At 34.2% G+C, this 26,480-nt stretch overlaps 1 protein-coding gene across 1 annotated transcript; it reads left to right on the top strand.

Moving 5' to 3' along the window:
• Positions 1-1,420: 1,420 nt before the first annotated feature.
• LOC118053303 (uncharacterized) lies at positions 1,421-26,480 on the top strand. Its single transcript, XM_035064531.2, has 44 exons — positions 1,421-1,675; positions 2,421-2,606; positions 3,775-3,864; positions 5,100-5,173; positions 5,331-5,486; positions 5,791-5,911; positions 6,049-6,104; positions 6,296-6,350; positions 6,438-6,494; positions 6,591-6,692; positions 8,214-8,294; positions 8,407-8,459; positions 8,834-8,903; positions 10,683-10,746; positions 11,728-11,876; positions 11,987-12,114; positions 12,202-12,259; positions 12,425-12,522; positions 12,963-13,047; positions 13,199-13,264; positions 13,340-13,399; positions 14,423-14,509; positions 15,228-15,414; positions 16,183-16,226; positions 16,305-16,436; positions 16,542-16,673; positions 16,769-16,821; positions 16,912-16,960; positions 18,045-18,103; positions 18,922-19,061; positions 20,001-20,182; positions 20,666-20,794; positions 20,871-20,956; positions 21,046-21,161; positions 21,255-21,367; positions 21,531-21,654; positions 22,654-22,775; positions 22,878-23,064; positions 23,149-23,377; positions 23,868-24,192; positions 24,477-24,616; positions 25,439-25,560; positions 25,648-25,852; positions 26,133-26,480. The coding sequence occupies exons 1-44, from the start codon at positions 1,571-1,573 to the stop codon at positions 26,218-26,220; spliced, it is 4,965 nt and encodes a 1,654-aa protein (XP_034920422.1). The 5' UTR covers positions 1,421-1,570; the 3' UTR covers positions 26,221-26,480.

The following is a 26,480-nucleotide window of genomic DNA, read 5'->3' as shown; positions in this document are numbered from 1 at the left end:
CGTTAAAAACTAATTTATTGGAAAGTAGTTTTCTCACAAATTTTTTTTTTTACTAAAAATTATTTTATTAAAAATTAATTTTCTAAAACTCACTAAAATTAAGAAAGCTTGGAAATTACTTTACATGAAATAAACAAAGTCATGGAGTAGATTTTCATATATGACTAGAGTAAATTTTTTTTAATTATAACTCAAAATCATGTCTAGTCTTCTAAAAAACAATTTAATCTACCATAAATACTCTATAAAAAAATTAATGATGAATAAAAAAAAATAGTATCAAATGAGGAATGACTATGAAATAAATATGCATTTTTTTAGGAATGGCTATGAAAAAAATAAAATATGTGTAAATTTTATTATAAGTGGTATAAAAAATTAAAATGTCCCATATTTATTAAAATAAATTTTTATTTTTTTTAAAGAAAATGATAAATATAATAATTTATTTACTGGTATAAACCTTCTTAGATGCCTTTGATCAAATAAAAACCCAAAAACTCTATCCTAAAATAAAAAGTCCATAAAACCCAATATGAAAACCGCATGTCAAATTATGCTCACCAAACTATAGTTATAAAACCTGGTCAATCCAATATAAAAACTACTTGTTCGGGTAAAATAAAAGATCAGAATAAATAAAAATCCAGTAAAACTCAATTAACTTAAGTAAAACTCAATTCAATTTTTTTTAAATGTATTTTTTCTTAATTGACATTAATTTATTCTTGAAATCTCACAATTTTGTGGATATAATCTTTTAAAGTCAACAAGCATTATTTCTTATAGAATAACATATAAAACTGATATATGAATTTTGATTATAACTCACTGTTCTCGTAAACTATTATTTAGATTTTTGTTTGGAGCAATAACACACAATTATTCCTGCCCTTCGAGAGAAAACAAGAGTAATATGATGAAAGGTACACAAATATTGTTATAGAAAATTCTTATTGACAAGTAATTGTAAATTATCCATTATTATTATTTTCTACTTCATTTGAAAACTCATAAATATTATAGAATAGAATACATCAATGTATACATATAATGCAACAGAATATATATATATATATATATATATATATATATATATATATATATATATATAACAAAATAAATTAAAATTTCTGTGAGAATACAAATTAATTCATATTCAGTTGTATTTCCAACATGCTCTTTATTTATTTATTTTTTAAAATGGTATACGTGTAATTAAAATTATTAATTTATAACATGTATTGTTTTTTTTTATATAAAATATTAAAATTTTAATTATTTTTAAATATTTACTGATTAACCAGGATAAGCCCATGTAGCCTAGAACTTGATTTCTTGGCCGGATAAATCACCGGGTCGGGTCTGAACTTTCAAATCTCACACGTGTTCTCCACACGTGCAGAAAATAACAGATCTACCCTCTCTCACTACCCTTTCTCTCGCTCTCTCTCGTTTTTTTTCTTTCAAGAAAAGAATTAATTGATCGATCTCTCAATGTTTTTGTTTTCAAAACCCTAAATTCACCAATTGATAATCAAATTCAAATCAAGAAAACGCTTTTCGAGCCATGGCGTTCATGGCAGTATTGGAATCCGATCTCCGAGCTCTGTCCGCCGAAGCTCGCCGACGTTACCCTGCCGTTAAAGACGGCGCTGAACATGCCATTTTAAAGGTACACATTCGAATTCAAACTAAAAAATCACACACATTTGTTAACATTTACTACTGATTTCTTTATATCGGTCAAAGTGTATTGGTATTTCTTTTATCTTGAATTGTTGCAAATGTGGCTTCTTTAAGCTCACGCAATCGCCTGTAATTTAGCGTTTGATAATTTAATGCCGTTTGATATAAACAGGTGTGTTTAGTAGGATTTTTTTAAATGAAACCAGTGCCGGGAAACCGAGCTTAAAATAGTGACTGGAGTTAATTACGTGCTGTTATTTTTTTTGGAACCGAAGTCGTTTGAATTTGGCATTTTTAACATCTGAAATAGAATAATTTAGTTTTGAGATTATTTTTACATGCACAAATACGAATTTTAAGTTTATTTTCGGAATGATGACTTGGTTGAATAGAGCTTTTAGTTTGCTTGTGCATTTCGCAATGTAGATTTTTTCTTAGGAATTTTTTTTTTAACAATTCTGCAGAGTTCAAAATGTTGATGGGCAGAGTTGCATGAAGAATTTGGGGTCATGTTTATATTATCGTTAGTTTTTGTTTTACTCCAAGTTATGTTTCATACTTGGAATTTTAGGTTAAATAATAGTGCATACAAATTTTTAGTAGTTTTTTTCTTTTCAAATCTATATGACGGGAATGGAGCCATGGGGTTTGAAGTCAATGTGTTATTTATTGCCTTTGATCTGGAAGCTGAGCTTGAGTCTTTTTTCCTTTCCTGGGTGTTGTTCTTGCAGCTTCGATCGCTATCAAGTCCTAGTGAAATTGCAGATAATGAGGATATTCTGCGAATATTTTTGATGGCTTGTGAGGTTAGAACGGTAAAGTTGAGTGTGATTGGACTTTCCTGTCTACAAAAGCTCATATCCCATGATGCAGTTGCTCCATCAGCTCTGAAAGAAATCCTTTCTACACTGAAAACTGTAAGTTTGTAGTTTTATTAGCTTCTACTTTAAAATTGTTTTAGCATTCACTAAAACTGTCTTGAAATGAGCCTACATTGAACTGTCTTGTTCTGAATTTTTTGCTAGGCGATATACATACATGCATGTGTGTGTATATATATATATATATATTTTTTTCCTTCCTGCATTTAACATCTCATTGATTATAAGGTTGTTAGAGTTAGAAAATGGACGTGAATCATTTTTCATTTTAAATGCTCAAGGAAATTGTTCTGGGACACTGAAATAGAATATTAATTAAGGAAATAATTAGAAAATAAATCAGCAAGAATCCAAGCCAGGATGTCATCCAAATGCTAATAATTATCTATTTTTCATGATTTATTCATTGAGAAGAAAAACTTGTCTTGTATAACTATCAATATCGGTAACTTAACAAATTAAGAAGTGTTGTGAGGATAAAGGAAAAGGGACCAATCGGAGTCTGTTTATAAGCAGCAGTAAACAATGCAGATACCCTGTCTATATCTTTAGTTGTTCCTATAAGTTTTGGACCTAGCTTTTGCATAGGCTCCTTCTTGGTCCAAAACAACTAAATTACTTGCATCGGTCCCCTTAATGAAGCAACCATGTATGAACATTGAACTTACTTGCATGCTTTGAAGGAGAGGTTACCAGAGCATCATGTCCCGTATAATCCTAACAAGGTTGATTTTTAATCATGCCAGAAGGATATTTCTTAGGCACTCAATTGGTAATTGTGAATTCTTATCAAATACTTTGATGGTTGTTATTTCCTCTCTGTGTGCTCCAAATCTTCTCCATGAATGACTTTTAATATTGCTAAACTTGATTTTTGCTGATTTTCATCATTTCTAACGAGCTTCTCCACATGCAAGGAGGATCTATTGTTATTACTGTTGGTCAGTTAAGGAAATTATTACTTCATATCGCCGTCAAGGTGTTCATGGACACAAAAATTTATTCTTTCTACAGAAGGCTTATTATTGTTTCCTACCAGAAAGTTATATTTAAATATGTATTTTATGTGGAAATTATGGAAGATAATTATTTTTCTTTTGAAAAATAGGCATACTAGTATTCCTGATTGCTTGATTTTCTTGAAAAAAATATAAAATAGATACTTGATTGGAAATCTTATATATCGATCTTCTCCTCTATGCAGCATGCTGAAATGGCAGATGAGAGTGTTCAACTTAAGACTCTACAGACTATATTAATAATATTTCAGTCACGTTTACATCCTGAAAATGAGGTAAGGATCCATCATTTAGTTCATCTCCCCAGTAAGTGTGTGGAATGCCTTGTACCGGTAACGAGGTTGGTAACTAGATCAAAGCCCAATGTGTTAAGAAAAAAAATAATTATGGAAACTCTGTTGAATTATTGATATACTGAAATTAGAATGCATGCTTTTCTCTTTCATACCTTTGATCACAAAGCACATTTACAAACTTAAGCTAGCATATTACCAAGAAATCCTGCGGATATTGAATATTGTAGGTCTCTGATCAATATGACTGACCAGTAATATTAAGCATGTAAAAGTTCTCTGATCAATATAATCGATTAGTAGCATTAAGCATATATTTCCAGTTATGCTGATGTGCTCATTTATTTGAGATCAGCTGGAGACTGGACTGGAATAAAATGGACATAAATACAGTATATACTTGCACCTTCAATTTTGTGAATTTGATTCTCCACTTATTTAAGAAACTAATTTAGGATGAGCTTAACTTTCCTTGCCCTATTGTTGAGTCTGTTTGCTATCCAATAGTGTGAGTAAAGCTATGGGGGTGTCACAAACACACCCACACACATACAACAATCAATTTTACTATTAGATGCTCATAAATGGATATAGTTTTTTTATTTTATTGTGCAAATGGAGCTATATATTTGACTTAATGGAACTAGTTTATTTTATAAAAAAATATTGGAAATTGTTGGATTCAGATGCATATAAAATACGAGGAGTTACCTGCATGTATCTGATATTTCCCAATTGGAAATGCATTGGATTTAGATCATCATCTATTATCTGATAGTGTCGAAGAAAACAATTTGCTCTTTAATGGCAAGAATGCTGTTGCAATTGTTGATATGCTGAACCAAAACTGCCGAGTTCATTAAATGTGAAACTAGTCGAACAGTAATATCAAACTTAAATTTTATTGAATAGTTTAAGTTTTAATCTCAAAGACATGCCCGAGGAAATAACTTTTGTGAACCTGAAGTTGAATATGTTTATGGTATGTGAACCCAAATCCATAATTTTAGCTGCGCAATATTTCTCTTTTATGTGATATAGGATGATAAGTTTCTCTGGAAATTTTTTAGATGTGATAATCAAGGCACAAATTTGGCATCATTGTGTGCTCTCTACGTTTATCCTTTTAATTTGTACCTTATGTTTTGTATTTCTGATTTTGGGTTGGGATGGGGGTATTACAAGCTTTTGTGCTTTAAACATTCTATTTATCTCAGGCGAATATGGCACAAGCCCTTCATATATGTCTTCGGCTTCTTGAAAATAACCGATCCTCTGATAGTGTGCGAAAGTAAGTTCAATTATTGGCAAACACATCTTAAAATTCAAGAGGCCTTCCAGCCACTCTTTTCTTCCAAAATTCATCATTCATTAATGATTAACCTCTTTATTTTGAGAGATGATGCCCTACATTTCATCTGTTAATCATATAATTGTTTTTTATTCAGCACTGCTGCAGCTACCATCAGACAGGCAGTAGCATTGATTTTTGATCGTGTGGTTCATGTTGAGTCTCTTCCAGTGGGAAAGTTTGGTTCTGGAGGTCATATTTCTCGATCCAGTTCAGTAACTGGTGATGTTAATCGCAGCATCAATAATTCAGAGTAAGTATTTTTTCATGGAAATCTTATATGACTCAAAACATGTTATTTCTTGTGCTTGGGGGTGTCCATGTCATTTATAAAGGGAACTCTTAATACATATTTATTGTTGTGTTTGATGTTTATGTTTTGGGTATATCTGCTTTCAACCAATTAAATAAATTTGAATACGAGGATAGCTCCACATGAGCTGTGAAAGGGGAGGGAGTTATATGTTGTATGAACATACTCCTCCTTTTTTTTGGTTTGGAAAGTTCTTAGAATGTGCACTATGTCATATCCATGTATTTAACTTCAGCATGAACAGGTCATGGGAGCATGAAATTGTTTCCAGAGGACAATCATTGATGAGGGAGACACTAACAAATGCTGGAAAGCTTGGGCTTCGTTTACTTGAAGACCTGACAGCTCTTGCTGCAGGTGGATCTGTATGTGCTATTTGAAGCTGTTAAATATAGTCTCTGTCACTGAATTTCACATCTGATGTTTTATTTTGCTGTGATTATTTTTGTTTCTTAGGAATCATGTTAGTGAAAGCTGTTTAACTAATTTTTCCATCCGACAGGCGATCTGGTTACATGTCAATTCTCTCCAACGGATATTTGCACTTGATATACTCGAGTGAGAAATTTATCTCTGCTCACAACATTTCATAGTTCTTTGCTATATATTGAAGCTCCTGGATTTCCTTGGAGTCAATAATCATGAGAAACAACTCACAATATTTCAAAATCTTCTTGCTACTGAACCAAAACTGCAGTGTTTCTTTTGCATATCTATTTTTCATTTTTCTCAATGCTTCTGTTCTGCAGGTTCATTCTATCCAATTATGTGGTTATTTTCAAGGTTTTGGTTCCTTATGAACAGGTGATTTATTATGAACACTTATCTTGGTTATTTTTGGCATGTTAGTAGATCTTTGGCTAATTTAAAGTTTGCATGGAAACTCTACAGGTTTTGCGTCACCAAATATGTTCACTTTTGATGACTTCACTTCGTACCAATGCCGAGGTAGCTTCTCTTTTTGAAACAAGTGGATAAAATCATTGATCTCTTGAGGAATTTCACTTTACACATTTTACTTGCGCTGTGTCCAACCTGATTCAGCTTGAAGGAGAAGCTGGAGAGCCTTCTTTTCGTCGGTTAGTGTTGAGATCAGTTGCTCATATTATAAGGCTGTACAGCGCATCCCTTATCACTGAGTGTGAGGTATGTTCACCTATGTTGTAATGTTAATCTTGAATGGTAAATTCCATGGGTACTTGAAAACAAATTTGAATATTTCTTCCAAAGAAGATTGATATATTTTGGGTGTGATTGGTACAATTGCATCTTCATCCACCTTCTAATCTCCCATGGCTGAAAATTCAATTGCTTTACCAAGTATACTGTTCACTCATGAGCGAATCATTATATCGTCATCGAGTATTTGAATTAAGTATATAGATTACATCGCTATACCTAAATCAGTTTGACTCAATGTTTGCACTTAGACCTTTTCCCCAAGCTTCCTTCTACGCTCCTAGAAGCGGAGAGGGTTTTCACTCCTGTTGAGAAAGAATAAATGCCATATTTGAGCATCCTAGCATGCCACATCAGCTACGCCATCAGAGACTGAAGAGAGCCTGGAATGATCCTCCACCTGCTAGTTGGGAAATATCACCGCTCCAATTGATAATAGAAGAAAAATTCTGATTCAAATCCTCTTAGAGAGGCCTGATTGCTATATGCTCCTTGAATTATGAAGATATTGTCACAGTTACTAAGCCTTGCATCTCCATATGTCTATATTCTCTTCTGAACTTTCCAAGACTTGATAGAGTGAATGAATTTCTCCTTTTCTCATCATTCATTGTTGTATCAGAATTCTCTTATGACACAACCAATCTAGAAATTCAGATAGCCTTTTGATTTATAATCGTTAATCATATTTAGGGCATTGTTTTTAGGAAATTTGAAAACAATATAAATTGCTCATTTTCTGAGAAAGGAAATATAATGAGAGGAGTAGGAGGCCTAGAAACGTTTGGAGAAAGGAAGATAAATGATATAAATCTTTGGGCTAAAGGCCTGGGCTGGAGTAAGAGCTCACAAAGTGAAAAAAAGAAAACAACACAAACAATTTAAGATATGCTGTTGCTGGATAAACAAGATAACTCTTTTTGGCAGCACTTTCTTGTCTTCTCCTTTTTCATTCATTTACAGAAATGTTTGCCAAGGTGTTGATGCAAGTTCTCAATAACATTTATGTCTTCAGTTCTTCATAATTTACTAATTGATCTTAGGTTGTTCTTCTAAATTGTGATCTACCTATCCTTTTTCTTTCCTGGATAACTTCCCATTCTTTATCATGGCTTGCACTCCTAATAAAGGAGCTGCCCATGTTCACAATTTCTGTTTTTTTTTTTTTTGTGTTTCAAAAGCGCTTTTGAAAAAATATGAATTTTTTTTATTAACTTTAAATTAATATGTTTTTAATGTTTTCAAATCATTTTCATGTGCTGATGTCAAAAATAATTTTTAAAAAATAAAAAAACATTATTGGCACATATTTTGGCACGAAAAATTATTTGAAAAGCAACCGTAACCACACTGCCAAACAAGCTCTAGTTGAAGTTTTCTAATCAAGTTATATTTCTCAATTTTTTTGTTCGCATACTATCACAGAAACTTCACCTCATTATGTCAGCATAGATTGATATACTTGCATAACATTTTCCTTAAATGCAGGTTTTCCTTAGCATGCTTGTGAAGGTTACTTCTCTTGATCTGCCATTGTGGCATCGGATTCTTGTGCTTGAAATCTTGAGGGTAATCTCTACAATGGTGGTTGTTGCTTATTTGTATACATATATGAACTGTAGATGATCTGGTAGTACTTACCAAAGATATTGAAAATTATAGATATTGTTGAATTTTACAGGGTTTTTGTGTGGAGGCACGAACTTTAAGAACTCTTTTCCAGAACTTTGATATGTAAGCCCATTAGCTTAATTCGGCAACTTTTGCTCCATGCTTTATGTTGCATTCATGTTAGCAAAATCTCTCTCATTTACTAGCATTCACTTTGAAGCTATTAAAACTTCATTAGCTCAGCTTGGAATTGAACTTAAATGACAAGAAAAGGTCAATGAGGAAGATTGTCTAATTTAGTTTCATATAAATGATGCAAGATGATGATAAACTCATTTTATGTATCCATGAAAAAACTTATTACTTGAAAGCATGGGCATTGACATGCTTGAAAATATGTTAGGGTTACTGACCAATAATCATATAGCAATTAAATTATTCTGTTCATGTATTGAACTATATGCTCTGTAACAATTGCATCTTCATCCACCTGGTAGGCATCCTAAGAACACAAATGTTGTGGAGGGAATGGTTAAAGCTCTTGCTCGAGTTGTTTCAAATGTACAGGTACAAGATATTTATGCATTTTTACTTTTGTTGGCCCCCAGTAATTTCCCTAACTGCTTTGCTAGAGAGACTTACTAATAATGAGAAGGAAAATTTGGGTTTCTATAACATGCTGGAGTGTGGTATCTTTTGAGTGACTGATGTAGTTTCCCACCATGTGTTTCTTCTACATACTTTGCCCTTGTAGTTTTCATGGTTTTTCTTGATGCTATTTTCATATATTGAAGTCTGTTTTTGGAATATAAAACTCTTGTTTGTTGGGTAAAATTCATATTGATTGGTACTATAGTTCCGTTGTTGGCGGCTTTAAAAACATGTGGGCCTAAAAGAAGCTAAATAAACTGGAGATGTAGAACTGCTGCCCCCTAAGTTTGCTTTTCATACATCTTTGATGTAAATATTCTAAGTTTTCCTGCAAAGCTTGTTCCATATAGGCGGTCTTTTATATGTTGCCTAGTGGTACTTATAAATGCATTTCAGTTAAGACTAGATAGGCAGCCCATGCTGCGGGCCAAACTGATTTTTTTTAACACAAAAAACGATGCTTAGGCACTGCTAATGTGTTTTAACAAAGTCCAACTCCCAACGAATCAAATGTCGAAGGATGAAATAAAAAAGAAAAAGAAGCAATTATCTAAAAGATCCAAAACAAAAAAGAGCAATTAAAAGAAGGAAGACCTAATTTGAAATGAAAAGTTAATTAGAGAACGGCCTAAAATTTTGAATTGAATGATGAAATTAAAAAAAAAAGAGTCAACTATACAAAAAGAATACAAAAAAAATAGCAATAAAGAAAATGAGGATCGAATTTGAAATAAAAAGTAAATGAGAGCGCAACCTAGAATTTTGAATTGAAGGGAAAAATTGAAAAAGAAAATCAAATTCATAAAAGAATGCAAAACAAAAAATCAAAATCAAAAGAATGAGGATCATATTTGAAAAAATTATAAAACACAATTATGGATTCAAGGATGAAATTAAAAATAAATTAGAATTTGAAAAAAAAGGAAAACAATAAAAGTTAGAAATTAAACAAATGAGGACAAAGTTGAAATATCAGTAAATTAGAGGGCAACCATGAGATTTTAAATGCCCAATGTGAATTTTGAGGGAAGGAGAGAGAAGGAAAAAAAAAAAAAGAGGCCACCATCGACACACCTTTAGCCAAAACGCCATATGCGCTGCCCCATGTGGAAGGTGGTGACCACTGTCGTGGAAGTCGGCGTTCCTCTGTCGGATGACAACTCACATGCCTCCTGAAGAGTGCGGAGGCGCCACATGGTGGCACGAGCATTATTACGCCAACTATTGTTTTCTTAATGATATTTATATTTATCAAAATACCAAATTGCCTTTAAGCTAACCTGACTATAACAAAAAAACCAAGATGAAAATATGAAAAGCCCTTGGAAATTAGAAAGGCTAAAAATCCCCTGGATGAAAGCTAAATATTTTTTTTGCTTTTAAGGGCAATTAAAACATTTTATTTTTCGTGTGCTAAAAGAAGTGAATAGACGAATTTGTCCCTGTTCAATCTAGTAATGTCCAATGGATCCCACAGAAAAAGCAATTTACCCCCAATAGTAAGCTTTTTGAGTTTTCTTGAGAAGGGCAAAAACATTGTTACACTATTCCAATCCACAATGTAATGATTCTAGGGCTATAGTGTTTTATTGATGCCTTTTAGTTCTTATATATATATATATGCTGATATTTGCAACATGTATGGGATTATGAGCTTGGCTTGGATTTCTTGACTGACATAATTTATTGTGTTAGGTTCAAGAAACAAGTGAGGAGAGCCTGGCAGCTGTTGCTGGGATGTTTAGCAGCAAAGCCAAAGGTAACTTTGTATTGGAAGAGAGAAAATTGACACCAACTGTACCATTCTCCAATGCTATATATTATGGGAATGTCATTATGGACATTTTTATTCATAAGTTGAATAAAGCATTCAAGGTGTTTCTAATGATAATTTCTATACCTACTGGAGTTTTGTATGTTGGAATATTGGTGTCCTTCTCGTGTTCCAATGGCTACAAGGATATAGTTGTTTTTGAAGATGTGCTCTTTTTTGTAATGAAATTATATGTTTGCACAATTTGTTCAATCAGCACATGATTAGAAGCAGAGGTTGACCAATGTCATGTCAATTCTCTCTGTTTTTTTCTTCTTTTCAAATGTAACTGTACTGATAAAATTGTGGTTTGAAATCTGAACGTGGAGTTTTATTAGTCATCAAAGTTTATACAATTCTCATGCCACTTTAATTCTGTTAGGAACTATGAAAAAGTAGTTTATTTGTAGTCTTCAATGAAATCTATGAGAAGCAGGTGATTGTGGTCGCTGGATAAAAAAGAACTATCAAAATTGGAAATAATTTTGTTTTTTCTTCTGCAATAGAGGAGACAAATAGGCTAGCTGTAATGTCATATATATTTGCTTAGAAGATCTTCCATCCCAAATCCCCCAATCTTTCCAAATTAAAAAGGTTGATGTTCAGTTACACAAGGGAAACAATGTTTTGCATGGTAGAAATTATGTTATGCTCAAGACAAAAATTACTTTCAGTTGTGCATATAACGTAATAGCTATTGATTGTGTGAATTCTTCCTAGTTAGCTTGTTTCGTTTAATCTTAATCCTTTTAGTGATGTGAAAGGTAGGTGTCTCAATGAGATGTGAATTTACTCTAATGTTAGATTGTGTGGCCGTCATAACCAATTGAATAATATGTTCATTCGGGTTTCTTTGAATCCATGGACTCCAGTTATTATTTATTGCAATTCTTGATTGCCATAAAAGATTTCTCTTCATTTTTTCAGGTATTGAGTGGATCCTTGATAATGATGCATCCAATGCTGCTGTGCTGGTTGCTAGTGAAGCCCACGCAATAACTGTGGCAGTTGAAGGGCTGTTAGGTGTCATCTTCACTGTAGCTACTTTAACAGATGAAGCAGTGGATGTGGGGGAGGTAATCCTGTGATGTTTTTTTCTTTATACATCACTTATTGTTTATTATAAAAAAAGAAGAAGAAAAAAGATAAAAAGAAGAGAGGTCTTACTCTCTCTTTGTACAACCAGCTCGATTCCCCCAGATATGAGTATGATCCTGTGGAAAGATATAATGGGAAAACCACAGTTCTCTGCATTGCAATGGTTGATTCATTGTGGTTGACAATCCTTGATGCTTTGTCCCTTATTTTGTCAAGGTTTGTCAAATTTTTCTTTGTGAAAGAGGATACAGTTAGAATGAACTAAAGCTATGCACATATCTGACCTGTTGCTTAATGTTGAAGGTCACAAGGAGAGGCTATTGTGTTGGAAATATTGAAGGGATACCAGGCATTCACTCAGGTAACCATGGGTTTATTTCGGTTGTTTTATATTGCCTTATCTGTTCTTATCTGACCGAAGTAAATATTAGTCTTCTATCAATTTTGTACAGTTATAGTGTGATTTTCTACTATGTTTCCTTTACCTCACAATGAACTTTGATGGTTTCCATGACTAAATTCTCAGGCATGTGGGGTTCTTCATGCTGTAGAACCTTTGAATTCTTTTCTAGCATCACTTTGCAAATTCACTATCAATTTTCCAAACGAAGCAGAAAGGAGGAGGTAAATCTCACATTTAACTAAATGATTTCTGCTAGCCAAGTCTGGTGTAGCCTAAAACCCATGAACCATCTGCTGTTGTTTGAAATGCATGTTTAGGCCAGCTTAAATGAATAGACTGTTGGTGACCTTAGTACTAGCCGGGGCTCTGGCTGTTTTCCAAGCAAACTTTGATATACAACATGTCTTGGCAATCCATATATTAAGCAGAACTTTGGCTAAATGTCCTCATCCACAAGCCAGAAAAGGAAGAAGAATTTATTAAATCTTACACCAACTTGGGATAGACTATTGATTGGTGTCTTTTGTTCAAAGTTTTGACATCTCAGATTCCACCTGACATTTTAACATGTGTAGCTTATGTTCTTCGGCATGACCTATACTTTAAAGATCTTAGTCTGTGGATACTGTTGAAATTCTGGATTAAATTGAGATTTCTGCAGTGCAGTACTGTCTCCTGGGTCAAAACGTTCTGAGGCATTAGTTGAACAGAGAGATAGCATAGTCCTTACTCAAAAGAATGTGCAGGTATTTGGTTTGGCTCAGTGTTTATGGTATACTCGTTTTACCTTAACTGAACACTTGTTACTGTTGTTCAGTTGCTTGTTGAATAAGTTAGTTATGCTATCGGATCATTTATCTATATGTGTGGTTTATTTCACTTGCTGTTGCAATGCAGGCCTTAAGGACTCTCTTCAATGTTGCTCATCGGTTACACAATGTTTTGGGGCCTTCATGGGTTTTGGTATGTTGTTGCTTTCACTATTTGTCAGAAATAGATTTGGTCCACAACTCAAAGTTTATTTTCTAAAAAATATAGGTGCTGGAAACTCTAGCAGCTCTAGACCGAACAATTCATTCTCCACATGCCACCACACAGGTAATTCTGGAAAAATATCCTTTTGGTTTGGATTTGAATCATGGTTGCTTCTCGTTGGTCCTTTTTGTGTAGAAAGTACATGATGGGGATAAGTTAAATAAAATTGACAAAAACTTCTCATTTGGGGTAAGCAGTGGTGGCAGTTGGTTTGTTAAAGAGTTCTGAACCTAACCAGAACTTTAAATTTATCTAATGGAGCTGTAATGTGTAACATGAGAGGAGAAGTGTAGCTGAATTCAATCCTTTAAGGTTCGATATTGTCAGTTATTTCAATTTTCAGCTGTCCTCCTGAACTCTCACTGTCATCTTTCTCTAAAAGTCATAACTACAAGAAACAAGCTCTGAAGCTCATCCCATGAATTGAAACAATACCCGCAAGAAACAAAGATTCAAGGGCTAGAGTGAAAACTCATAAAATGAAATGATATTTACACAAATATCATAAGTTATTCTCACTTTAAATGAATGTTCGGTAACTGATCTAAAGCATATCCTCTTTGAAATCATGGCCATTGTTACAAGGAAAATTGCAGAGATAGGAAAAAACAAAGAGAACACAATTTTTTTTTTTAATTAAATGAGAAATCCAAGGCCTTCCTATTTGAAACTTATCACGCTCTTTTTGGCCTTTTTTGGAGCACATAAGAATTTTGGCACTTAAAATACAAATCAATAAATGTGAAAATTGGTTAGGGATTTGGTGACAGTGATTATTCTACACACTCAACCAAGTTAAATCCAGAACAGTTTCCTAATGGGGCCTGGTATGCCCAGTGTACTTTCTTATGTGGTGTGAAAAATGGTAGAAGAACCGATTGCTTCGGTGAAAATGGAAAAGCATCTTCGAAAAACTGCTACAAATGGTTGCTTATATAATGAATTTCAGCATATATGAGTTTTTCATAATTTGAATAGTTCTTTTTTAATCTGGGAGCTATTTAATGTTACATAAAGATGGTTATATGAAGGGTTCTTTGTTGTTGTTTACATAAGTGCTTATAATACGTATTTCTTTACCTCCAGGAGGTCTCTATGCCTGTACCCAAGCTTACAAGAGAATCTTCTGGCCAGTACAGCGACTTCAGCATTTTGTCTTCTTTGAATTCACAAGTAAGTAAATCAAGTTTGGTGTGATATGAGCAAAAATCAAAACTGGTATTTGTAAAAATTCATTTTGGAAATGACCCATAAGTGTGAGCACATGTTAGGTGCTGAAGTAGGGGTGGAATATATCTATGCAAGGAGGGTCCTCTTATCTTTCTCTCCCCTTGAAAAGCTTTTATGGCACAGGATTAGCCTTACTGCCCCATGGGCACTGATTGGACCTCGATTGGCCTAGAGGTTCATTCTATATGGGCTTGGAGAAATAAGGCAGAACATGAGACCAGTTGGACCATGCCATCCTATGCACTCTCTTTTTGTGGTTGCTTTTCTATCTAGTAGGGTGGGATCTTTTTCCCCAGGTTTCTGCTGGGAGGAAGCTATAGGAGTTGGCAAAGGAGTTTGATTTACTCTGAGAGATTCTAGCTGGTCTCTTGGGGGTGAAGCCATCTACAGAGTAAATAGTTGTAGGGATTCACTCATCATTTTCTGGGGGTAAGAAATGGGTAAGGAAGCCCTTCTATCAGTAAAACAGGAACTAGCAGCAGCAACACCTACATATCATTAATTTTCATAACCATTCTTTCTTAAGCATACAAGTACCTATAATATTAATATTCTTGTAAATGGCTTCTCAATTTGTTTCAGTGTGGGTGTTTGGGGGTGGGGGGGGGGGTGGACAATTTTAAGGTGCATGTTCTAACCAGTCTTTTCTTGGTTTGAGAAGCTGTTTGAGAGCTCAGCAATGATGCACATATCTGCAGTTAAATCACTTCTTTCTGCACTATGTCAACTGTCACATCAATGCATGTTGGGGACATCGAGTGGTGTTGGGTTAGCAGCGAGCCAAAAAATTGGAAGCATCACTTTCTCGGTGGAAAGGATCATATCCATCCTTGTTAATAATCTTCACAGTATGTATTTTGGATTATTGTGACAGGTTATTCAAATAAGATCAGTTTTTGTGTTATCGGGAATAATCATTGATGATGCTGTGAATCCTGATTGTTGTCTCTGCCATGCAAAAACTTTAACAGTTATTTGAAAATTCAACAGTTTTCTATTCTTGACAATATATTTATCATTTTCTTATGGTGGTGATGGTGCAGTTGGGATCTGGTTCTTTCTATGGGTTTTTTTCGCTATACTAGTAGTTTAATTTTAATGCTCATGGATGTTTCTTTAATATAATATCGAACACTGATGTGCAACAGAGTTTGAGATTTTCATTTCAATACTCGCTTTATGTATGCTATGAATCAAGAGATTCTTGTCTGCCATGGGAAACTTTTCAATGGTTAAATGAAAACACAAGTTTTCTATTCTTGACAAAATTCAAACTTTTTTATGGTGGTGATTGCGAACCTGGCTTTTCTTTTCTTTCCATGGGCTTTTGAAACTATACTAGAAGTTTGATTTTAATAATCATGGATCTTTCTTAAATATATAGAACACCAGTGTGCTACAGAGTTCCAAATGTTCATTTTATGTATGCTATCAGCTTCCTGACCATGCTCCATTTGTTACTGCAATAATTTTATTTTTTTGTGCCTAGAATATCATTTCTAGTTTCATAAGAATACCATCGCCTAATGGCATTAAAGTTCATATGAAGTAAATGAATACAATTATTGTTAGAGTTTTAATTTTTCTTAAATCTATTTTCATCCATTAAACTGCAGGAGTGGAGCCATTGTGGGATCATGTTGTGGGCCATTTTCTTGAGGTGATCATAATGAATATATTCAATAGTGCATAATGCTATATTGCTCTGCATCTTTGACAATGCTTGTACATCTTGCAGCTTGCTGATAATCCAAATCAGCATTTACGAAACATGGCACTTGATGCGTTGGATCAATCAATATGTGCTGTTTTAGGTTCTGAACAGTTCCAGGATTATGTGTCATCCAGACTCCAGGATATATCTCATGAAGTAAGTAAATTAGTAACTCTTTTCTCTGCTTTTGCTTCACTTTAAGAATCAATATGCTAAAGAATGGGAATTATACTGCTGATTATTATTGCACTTTACCTCTAGATGGAAGCTGGGGATTCACAGCTGAAATTACTCGAGTGTTCTGTCATATCCCCCCTTAGAGTTCTTTATTCTTCTACTCAAAGCATTGATGTCCGTGCTGGATCCTTGAAAATTCTTCTGCATGTTTTGGAGGTAAGGCATTGCTGTTGATGATGAAATAGGATGTGTTTTTTTGGTGTCCTTTGAGTAGCTTATGTGTATATTTTCTGGCTAACTCCTTTCTTCAGAGGCATGGAGAAAAACTATACTACAGTTGGCTAAATATTCTTGAAATGTTAAGGTAAAACATCACTGCTTTCAATGAGTGATCCTTATTGGATTCTCTGTCTTCTTGGATTTATCATTTCTTTTGTTGCTTTGTTTCTGTAAGATCTGTTGCAGATGCATCAGAGAAAGATCTTGTAACCCTGGGCTTCCAGGTTAGTAACTCTGAATGAGAGCTCCCTTAATGTGCTTTCTGAAGATACCTTTTCCTTGAAGAATATGTTTTCAAAACTCTAATAAAACTTCATTCTCAAAAAAAAAAGAAAAAAGGAATGAAAACAAGTGAGAGAAAAAATACTCTAATAAAAGTAAAAGAATTATATTGTGATGTGGCATATATCGTGATTAAAAGCTAGGGTTCTCAAGTTCTAAGGTTACAGACTTAAGCTGTAGAGAAAATTCTAGTGTTTTATTAAAAGCTTGAATAATAGTCTTAAAATAAACTGGATATCTCTATTTATATTAGTCCTAAAATCTTTTATAAGAAAAGATTCCTAATCAAAACTAAAATCAGGATTTCTAATTAAAACTTACCTAATAAATATAATCCATCTAGTATTAGGATTTCTAAATAATAAAATATTAATTAAAAAACAAATAATTAAAATCCAAAATTAATTAGAAAAATGATTAAAACATTAACTTCAAGCTTCATATCAGATCTTTTTGGGTTTCTTTGTGTGCTTCACTTCAGGCTTGGTCTTGTCTATCTAGTTCATAAATATAGTTGTAACACGCTCCATATCATATTGGTCTGTTCATTCCAGTGATTTTGACAAGGCATTGAATTTTCACTTAAACCCCTTTGTGCAAATATGGAAATTCAAAAAGTGCCAGTATGCTGTAGCGCTTCAGGAAGATTATGAAATCTCCATTTCATAAACTTATAATTTATTGTAGATATCCAATTAGAGAGGATATCACACTTCATATTAAAACTTCATGATGCACATATTAAGTTCTACTACTAAATTTATGGTACCTCTGTGTAAAATGTGAGAGAAACTTGCATTTTCGCACGCAAAATTTATAATGGTGGATAATGAATGAATTTTGTTTACATGAATCCAGAAATAAACTCTCAACATTTTTCATGCATGTATTCAACTTCCTGTATTATTTTTTTTCCCCTGCTCACTTTAAGGACTCATGAGAAATAATATAATATGTTACTTGTAATGACTATCTCTTACTCTTCTCATAACACAATCATAATCTGAAAAGTATATTTTCTTGCAGAACCTGCGTGTCATCATGAATGATGGGCTGACCTCTATTCCTGCAGACTGTCTCCATGTGTATGATTCAAAACTCTTTGCACTTTTAGTGACAAGTTATTCATTTTACAAAAAATATCTATGCTGTATCATGTATGCATACTTGTGGCATGTGGTGGTTGTGGATCTTAGATCAAGTCTGTAAATTTGAAACACACTCTAGCTATAAGAATTTAGATCTTCTAAATAACATAATGATTTTTTCATATCTTCTGCATAATCTTCTTTTCATTGAATGTTAGTCATTAATGCATTGGGCATGGTTTATTGGATGCATGCATCATTGTAGCTGTTCATATCCTGATATTCGAAGTTTTTGCAAGCATGGTTCCTTTACTAAACTGTTTTTTCAAACTCAAGAAAGCTGCTTCCACAATTTCACTTCCTGCTCATTTTCAATTGTAACAAAATAGAAATGATTCATGAAAGCTCATTGCTTGCAATTAGAAAAAAATAGAAAAGTATATGATTAAGGATTTAGCCTGATTAATTAGGTTTATCTGAAGAAGAACAATGAAAATCTTTGTTAAAGTGAAAATACAGACTGATTTAGGTACATCACTGGAAGGAGGATTTTAAATCTGTCTAAAATACATTCAAAAGTATTAAAATCTTGACATTTGTGTGGTCCTGTGGCTACTCTTTGTGATAAGTCAGGGGCTATTTCCTGCACATTTGGCGATGATGAGAATTTAACCAATTCTTTATTCACGACTTTCTGTTATGATTAATGCAACTTAAGGTTGATGGCTGTTGGTGCTTTGTCATTGAACATGGCAACTGTTTTTACTGCTTTCCAATGCATGTTAACTTTACCATTAAACATGTTGATCCTGCAGATGTGTAGATGTTACTGGGGCATACAGTGCTCAAAAGACTGAGTTGAATATAAGCTTGACAGCAATAGGTCTCTTATGGACCACAAGTGATTTCATTGTCAAGGGACTTCTGCATGGACCTACTGAGGGAAAGGAAACAGGTTGAGTTCAAATTGTAAACATTTTTTTTCATTGAATTCCTATTAGCTTATCAGTTGTCTTTGCATTAAGTTCTTACAAATAAGCTTTGATTGTGCTGTGTTGTCACAAGGCACTCGCCTATGCATCCCAGGTGAGGCAAGGCGAGGCCAAAGCGCCTTGAAAACCTCCAGGTGAGGTTCTTCAACTAGGTGCTCTCCTGGAGTGAGGCCCTAAGCGAAAGAGGTGCTGCATAGGTGCCTTTTAGGGTTTTAGATTTTAATTTTTAATTATTTTTGGGACTGGCATAACATTATTAACCCTTGTTTAGTTGCTAGCTGTAAAGGTATAAGTAAGTACAGTTTCTAATTTTCTAAATTCATTTCTTTAACATTATTGAGAAGACTGAACAAGTTGCGTGAACAATTTTACATCAAACACACTGTCACTATTAATTTTATCTCCTCTTTTTTTCTCCCCTTTCTATTATTCTCATTTTTCCACATTACTATTGTAAGGTGTTATATTGCCAAAACTTTTTGTTTTCCCCATTTTCTTAATTTATCTTTTTTGTTGAATCATCCTCTATTTCACTATTACTGCGCTACAATTTTCTACCATTACGCCGTCAATATTTACTGTTATTGTCCCAACCTTTTCTGTTTGTGTTTTCAATTTCACTTTAATTTCTTGCTGTTTTTGTTAGAAGCTCGCTGAATTTTTCTTGAATTGTTGAACTTCAGAGATATAGATACCCGAAACAGTGAAGAAAAATTGATTAATTATAGCTTTGGTTAAATTTGTTTTTACCTGAACTAACACACACACATTTATTTTTGTTATTTATGTACACATTTGTATATTAGTGCCTCACTTCATTCGGGTAAGCACCTAGTGGGTTGGGTGTTTTCAGGCATTGTCGCATTAAAGCACCTTTGACAGCTCTAGCTATAACATTACAGGTTTTCATGATGAGCATTCTGTTATGAAGCAAATAAATGGTGACTTGGGGGAGACACTGTCTTCTGAATTGCCTGATAAGGTGAATGATCGGGCTGCAACAATTAATATAATTGACTGTGACAAGTTGCTTTTCTCTGTTTTCTCCTTACTTCAAACACTTGGAGCTGATGGTAGACCAGAGGTATGATATCCCTGATAATGGACTTCCCTGTTTTCCTTTTGTTTTAGAATTGAAGCACAACATGTAAACTGCTCCTTACTGGCTAACTGAATTTGGCAATGAGTCATTGTTCATATCACCGATCAAGATTCAAAACAGATTGAATGCTAAAATTCAGGAATGTTCTTAATTGCAATACTCATTTTCTAGTTGAGATTGTGATGTTTGGTTTTCTTAGGCCTCTTGTCTTACATTGGCTCCATTATTTTAAGTATATAGTGTATACATCCTTTGAGGAATGGATTTTATGTCTTGGTTTTCAAAGTGATGCCTTGTCAACGGATGTTACACATCTGGGCATCAAAAGCAAACATAATTTAAATAAGTTATGATTGCAGTTTCATTGTCTATTATGTTGCGATCTTTTTGCTTGGAGGTTATTGGAATTATTTAAGTCTATGAGGATTCTTTACACAATGACTCAGCATATGAGTTATGTTTCAGGTCAGAAATGCAGCTGTCAGGACGCTTTTTCAAACTCTTGGAAGTCATGGGCAAAAGCTTTCAAAAAGCATGTGGGAGGACTGTCTTTGGAATTATGTTTTCCCTGCTGTGGATCGTGCTTCTCACATGGTAACTTGAAGTTGTTATAAAAATTTCTTATGAACAACTTGTTGAATGATTTGTTGAGATGTATATCCTTTTATAGGCTGCAACTTCATCAAAAGATGAATGGCAAGGGAAAGAACTAGGTACTCGAGGAGGAAAGGCAGTTCACATGTTGATTCATCATAGGTATAAAACCGTAATGTTTTTGGTTTGCACATCTATCTGAGTTCATTTCCACAACTTGATCTAATGCGTTATTTCACTTGGATTTTCAGTCGCAACACGGTTCAGAAACAGTGGGATGAAACACTTGTGTTGGTCCTTGGTGGAATAGCACGTTTGTTACGTTCTTTTTTCCCTTTACTCAGTGACTTGAGCAATTTTTGGTCAGGTGGGTCCATGGCTGTATCTTTCTGTGTCTGATATTGTAATCTTCTTCCTCTTCTTATCATGACAATTCTCTGTAAATGATCTTTTTCTGCAGGATGGGAGTCTTTGCTGCTTCTATTAAGAAATAGCATTTTAAATGGTAGTAAAGAGGTGGCCATTGCTGCAATAAATTGTTTACAGACAACTGTTCATTCCCACTGTTCCAAGGTAATTATTTTTGTTTCATTTCAATCATTGTCAAAGATATCAAGTTTTCATGAACCACCTGTGAATGTAAACATGGTGGTGGTTGACTCTAAACAGATCTTACAATGAGGGAAGTTTTAGTTGCATATAGTTACATCTTAACTAAAATATTTGTGTGGATCAGGGGAACTTGCCGCTCCCATACCTTAACTCCATACTTGATGTCTACGGGCATATTCTTCAAAAATCACCAAACTACAATGATAATGCAGCTAGCAAGGTGAAGCAAGAGATTTTACATGGTCTTGGTAATGCTTCACTACAATCTGAAGAAATTGTTGTTATTATTATTTGATCTTGGTTGCCATTGCATGTAGATAACAAACATGTGAAGATAATTAAATGGCTAAATTGCTCAAACCTCCCTTAACTTTAAAGTCATTTGAGAATTAGTCCATGTATTCTCAATTTTAGTTTTGAACTCCGTATACTTTATATGTTTGAAATTATGTTTGAAGTCGAGTCTTTCTGTTACTTTTTCTAAGGTTCCCTCCATAATTTGCAAATAAAACTAACAAATGACTTAAGTACCCTCAACCTCATTAACCTTGAACACAGCTAATCTTAAATTTTTTCTATGGAATTAATTTTAGATTTTGAAAATAAAATTTAATATCATAATTTTAATTCTTCATCTAGAAATTTCGGTTATTTTTTTCTTTAAAAAAAAGAGAGATTTTTAAGGTTCTTGGTGTTGCTGAGACAAAGAAGAAAGGGTATTTAGGCTACTAGTTTTTTTTTTAAAAAAAAAAACATTGGATGGAGAATCAAAATAATGATATTAAATATTAATTTATTTGTTTTATTCTATAAATTTAAAATTAATTCCATGGAAAAAAAATCAATTGGGTTGAAGATTATTGATGTTGAGGGTATTTAAGTCATTTTGTTAGTTTTATTTGCAAATTATGGAGGGAACCTTGGAAAACATTACAGAAAGACTTGATTTTAAATATATCAGAGTTTAGGAAGGTCAAAACTAAAATTGAGATTACATGGACTAATTATCAAATGATTTAAAATTCAGGGGAGGTTTGAACAATTTTGCCTAATTAAACAGTTAAGTTATGCATCCTCTGTACTGTACTAATGCAGTTCCAGAGGATGACAATCTCCCATTAATTCCTGATTTGATTCTCAAGATACCAATCATTGTTGTCTGTATTACTGTAGTTGGGCCTCTTCATCAATAGTACATTTCAGTGTGCTTATGTGTTCTTTTTTGGATTCCTTCAAACTTCTGACAGGAGAACTATATGTGCAAGCACAGAAGATGTTTGATGCTAAGATGTTCTCACAGTTGCTTGGAACAATAGATTTGGCAGTTAAGGAAGCTACATTGACTAATGATAACTTTGAAACTGAATTTGTGAGTAGATTTTCTGTCTCAAAAACTTCTCCCTCCTACCCCCTTGTGCTCTCATAATTATATGCAATCACTAGCTCAACTGATGTAATTGTTTTTCCTTAGGGACATGTTCCTCCCATTTTACGCACTATACTGGAAATCTTACCATTGTTACGTCCAACTGATTGTATTTCTTCAATGTGGCCAATCCTTCTTCGGGAGCTGTTGCAATATCTCCCAAAATCATATTCTTCTTTACAAAAAGAGGAAGCTGATGCAAGACAAGCCAGCATTACTGACAAAAGCCCAGGTACGGACCTGGCTTGACAGCTTTTCAACAGCATCTTTATTTTATCTTAATAAAAACATTGAAATTGATGTATTATTATGACAGACAATAACATTAGGAGGCAAAATGAAATTCTGAATGGTACTGCTTCTGTGTCCCCAAAGAAAGCTGAAGATCCATCACAAGGTTCTGGATCAAGCACAACTATAGTAGCTGGTATTCCAAATTATTTGTTTGCAGAAAAGCTTGTCCCTGTGCTGTTAGATCTTCTTCTACAGGCTCCAACAATTGAAAAGCATATTATATTTCCTGAAATTATTCAAACCCTTGGAAGGTAAAGATTCTATGTTCTCTTATGCCTTTTTATTTTGTTTCACCTTCAATATTTTATTAATCTTTATTGAGAAATTGACTTTTTATCTTTTAACAATCTAGTTTAGTCAAGTTTCTGCGACTGTGTATACATTTATAATGTGGGAATCCATGTACCATATTCTGCATCAGGTGAAAATTTGGGAGGGGAAACAGTTATTATTATGATTCAAGGAAAAATAGTCAAGTTTTCTGTTGTTTTGTCCACGATGTCATCGTTTTATGGTGACCATAAATATGATTGGATCATGACTGGAGTTAATATACCTGATTTTGTAATGTGGCGCATGATACTTCATTTAGTGTTACATAGATGCCAAGGTCTAATGATAAGGTGACCTGTAGAAATTTGGAAATTGTGATCAGTATTACCACGTCATTCATGTTTAATGTCTCTCTTTTTTCATAGGATGAAATTGTGTAGTTTATAACTTTATTAATCTGTTCCTTAGGTGTATGACAACAAGAAGAGACAACCCAGATGGTTCACTTTGGCGAGTAGCTGTTGAAGGTTTTAACAGAATTATGGTAGATGATGTAAGCGGAATCACCTTGAACTGTGGAACAGATTCAAAGATCAGCAAAACTGCAAGTATGCGCATCTGGAAAGAAGTAGCAGATGTTTATGAGATATTCCTTGTGGGATATTGTGGGCGTGCCATTCCTTCCAACTCTCTCTCATCTGAGGCACTTAGGGCTGATGAGGCACTTGAGATGACCATTTTGAACATTCTTGGTGACAAGATTCTTAAGTCACCAATTGATGCCCCTTCTGAGGTAATTTTCATACCAATTACAATAACAGTACTGGTTGTATAATTTTTAGGTCATGACTGGTACATATAGATGCCAGGTCTCTGGATGTGATCCAACTAGTCTTACCCACTAATGTCTGATTCTGATGGTACCACCAGTTGTAGCAATAGCAGTAATAGTTGTAATCTGGAAATTGCATTGAGCATCAGATTCAGCTTACTTTATGGCCTTTGTGCAGATTCTCCAATTACATGGGCTGCGCGATTACTGATTTGTCTCTAGTTTGTTTTTATTTTGTTTTACAGATTCTGCAACGTTTAGTTTTGACCATGGACCGCTGTGCATCACGCACATGCTCTTTGCCGGTTGAGACTGTGGAACTTATGCCATTGCACTGTAGCAGATTTTCCCTGGCTTGCTTACGGACGTTATTTTCCCTAAGCAGGTAACATTTCTTAGAATTAACCCATTCATGTTAAGGTTGATCATGGACTATTCGTTGCATTTTTACTTTTCTGAATGTGGACCAGATAAGTTGACACGTTCATTTAGAATGAATGGCATAAAATATAGCTTCTCTAAATTCTCATACAGCATACAAAACCTGTTCCAATGGCATAAAATATGCCCAAACTTTTGCTTTTGTCTATACTGATAATGCATGAACTTTCTTAATCTGACACCAAAAGTGTCATTGAAACAAAATTTAAATATCTTGAGCAGTCAGTTTCATCAACTAAAATTTAGTAGGTTCCTGTTTCCATTGGTTAGGCAATTTTAAACTTCATTCATCAACCCCTCACCCACATTAGCTATTCAAATATATGGATGGGTTCATCTCATCATGATAAACTAGAAAAATCCCCTTGTTTGAAGGCCCGTGCAAATTCACACCACCTGTAATTTTCAAAACTAGATTTATACCCATTATAATTTGCTTTATCCCTTTCCGTTAGTCTTTAGAGTTCAAGCCATGACACAAGGATACATCTAGTTTCCTTCTAAGTTCTAAGAGACATGAATCCACTTAGGTCAAAGGACGAGGGAGCATCACTCATTCATCATGAACAGAAATGTGGATGAGAATAAGGGGGCTGGCTAACTCAAAAAATTAGAGACACGGTGGCCTTGTGGGTGCAAATCCTGCTTTCAAAATTGTGGACATATAGATCCATTCAGGCCATTTAATAAGAGGTGCTTTTAAAATATAGCCTGATACAAAGATTGTTTCTCTTAGAGATTTTATTTTCCAATGATGTGTTTTCAGCTGTGACGAGACCAGTGACTGGAACATGACAAGGTGTGAAGTCAGCAAAATCTCAATCGTGGTACTTTTGACCAGATGTGAAGACATCTTTAAAAGATTCTTGATTGATGAAAATGACCTAGGTATGTAGCTCCTGTCCGTGCAAACTTTCAGCAGATTCGATGTTTGCTCCACTTTATGCTTGTTGAACTATGCAATTATTCCTTCAGGTGAACGTCCGCTGCCAACAACAAGGCTTGAAGAAATTATCTATGTCCTTCAAGAACTGGCTAATCTAATAATTCACTCAGAAACAGCATCTGTGCTACCATTGCATCCTTATTTGAGAAGCGGCTTATCAGATGATGAGGATCATGAGAAGCGTCCACATCTGCTTGCTTTATTTCCCTCTTTTTGTGAGCTCATAATAACAAGGTGAGATGTTGACCATAAGCGTCCACATAATTTGCTCTAAGTTTTGCTTTGTATGACCTACAGAAACTGGAAAGCTTAATAGAATGGAGGTCAGAGCTACGAGGGACAGTGGGCATAATCTCTAAGAACATGTCCTTTAGTAGTAAAATATGCTGAAAATGAATCTGTGCTTCTTCGCATAGCTGCTCTACATATTGAAGCAAAACAAATGCAAATGAGATATAGAATGCTACTGCACTGGTGCACTGTGCATGTATTGAATTTGTTTGTTGATGGGCAGGGAAGCAAGAGTGAGAGAGCTGGTGCAAGTCTTGATGAGACACATCACTAGAGAATTGGCACTAGAGAAGGTTAGCATTGCCAGTTGATGCGAGGAAGAACCTGTTTTGACGGTTTACATGAAGTTGTTCGCTCATAAATTTGTATAGGTGAGGAATTTTTTATACCTGGCCTCCATTGCTGTATTATGTAGTAGTTGTACATTTTTTATGATACGAGTTTTGTTGTATAATTACATTACCAACCTCAGGTTAAACAGTTGTGGATGGCAAGAGTTCTTATTTTTCATGCCACTGTTAGCAGTGTATCGGTTAACAGTAATAAGAAAAGGTGTCTTATTGTTGATTTC

Source organism: Populus alba, chromosome 13 (genome assembly GCF_005239225.2).
Source record: "Populus alba chromosome 13, ASM523922v2, whole genome shotgun sequence".
Lineage (NCBI taxonomy): Eukaryota > Viridiplantae > Streptophyta > Magnoliopsida > Malpighiales > Salicaceae > Populus > Populus alba.
Note: the sequence above shows the minus strand (reverse complement) of the source record. Positions and strands in the feature narration are given on the sequence as shown.

Coding starts and splice junctions, on each gene's coding strand:
- LOC118053303 (XM_035064531.2), top strand. CDS start 1,571: ATGGCGTTCATGGCAGTATTGGAATCCGATCTCCGAGCTCTGTCCGCC. Junction 20,183..20,665: donor GAGCTGATGGTAGACCAGAG/GTATGATATCCC, acceptor GTTATGTTTCAG/GTCAGAAATGCAGCTGTCAG. Junction 23,378..23,867: donor ATTATTCAAACCCTTGGAAG/GTAAAGATTCTA, acceptor TCTGTTCCTTAG/GTGTATGACAACAAGAAGAG.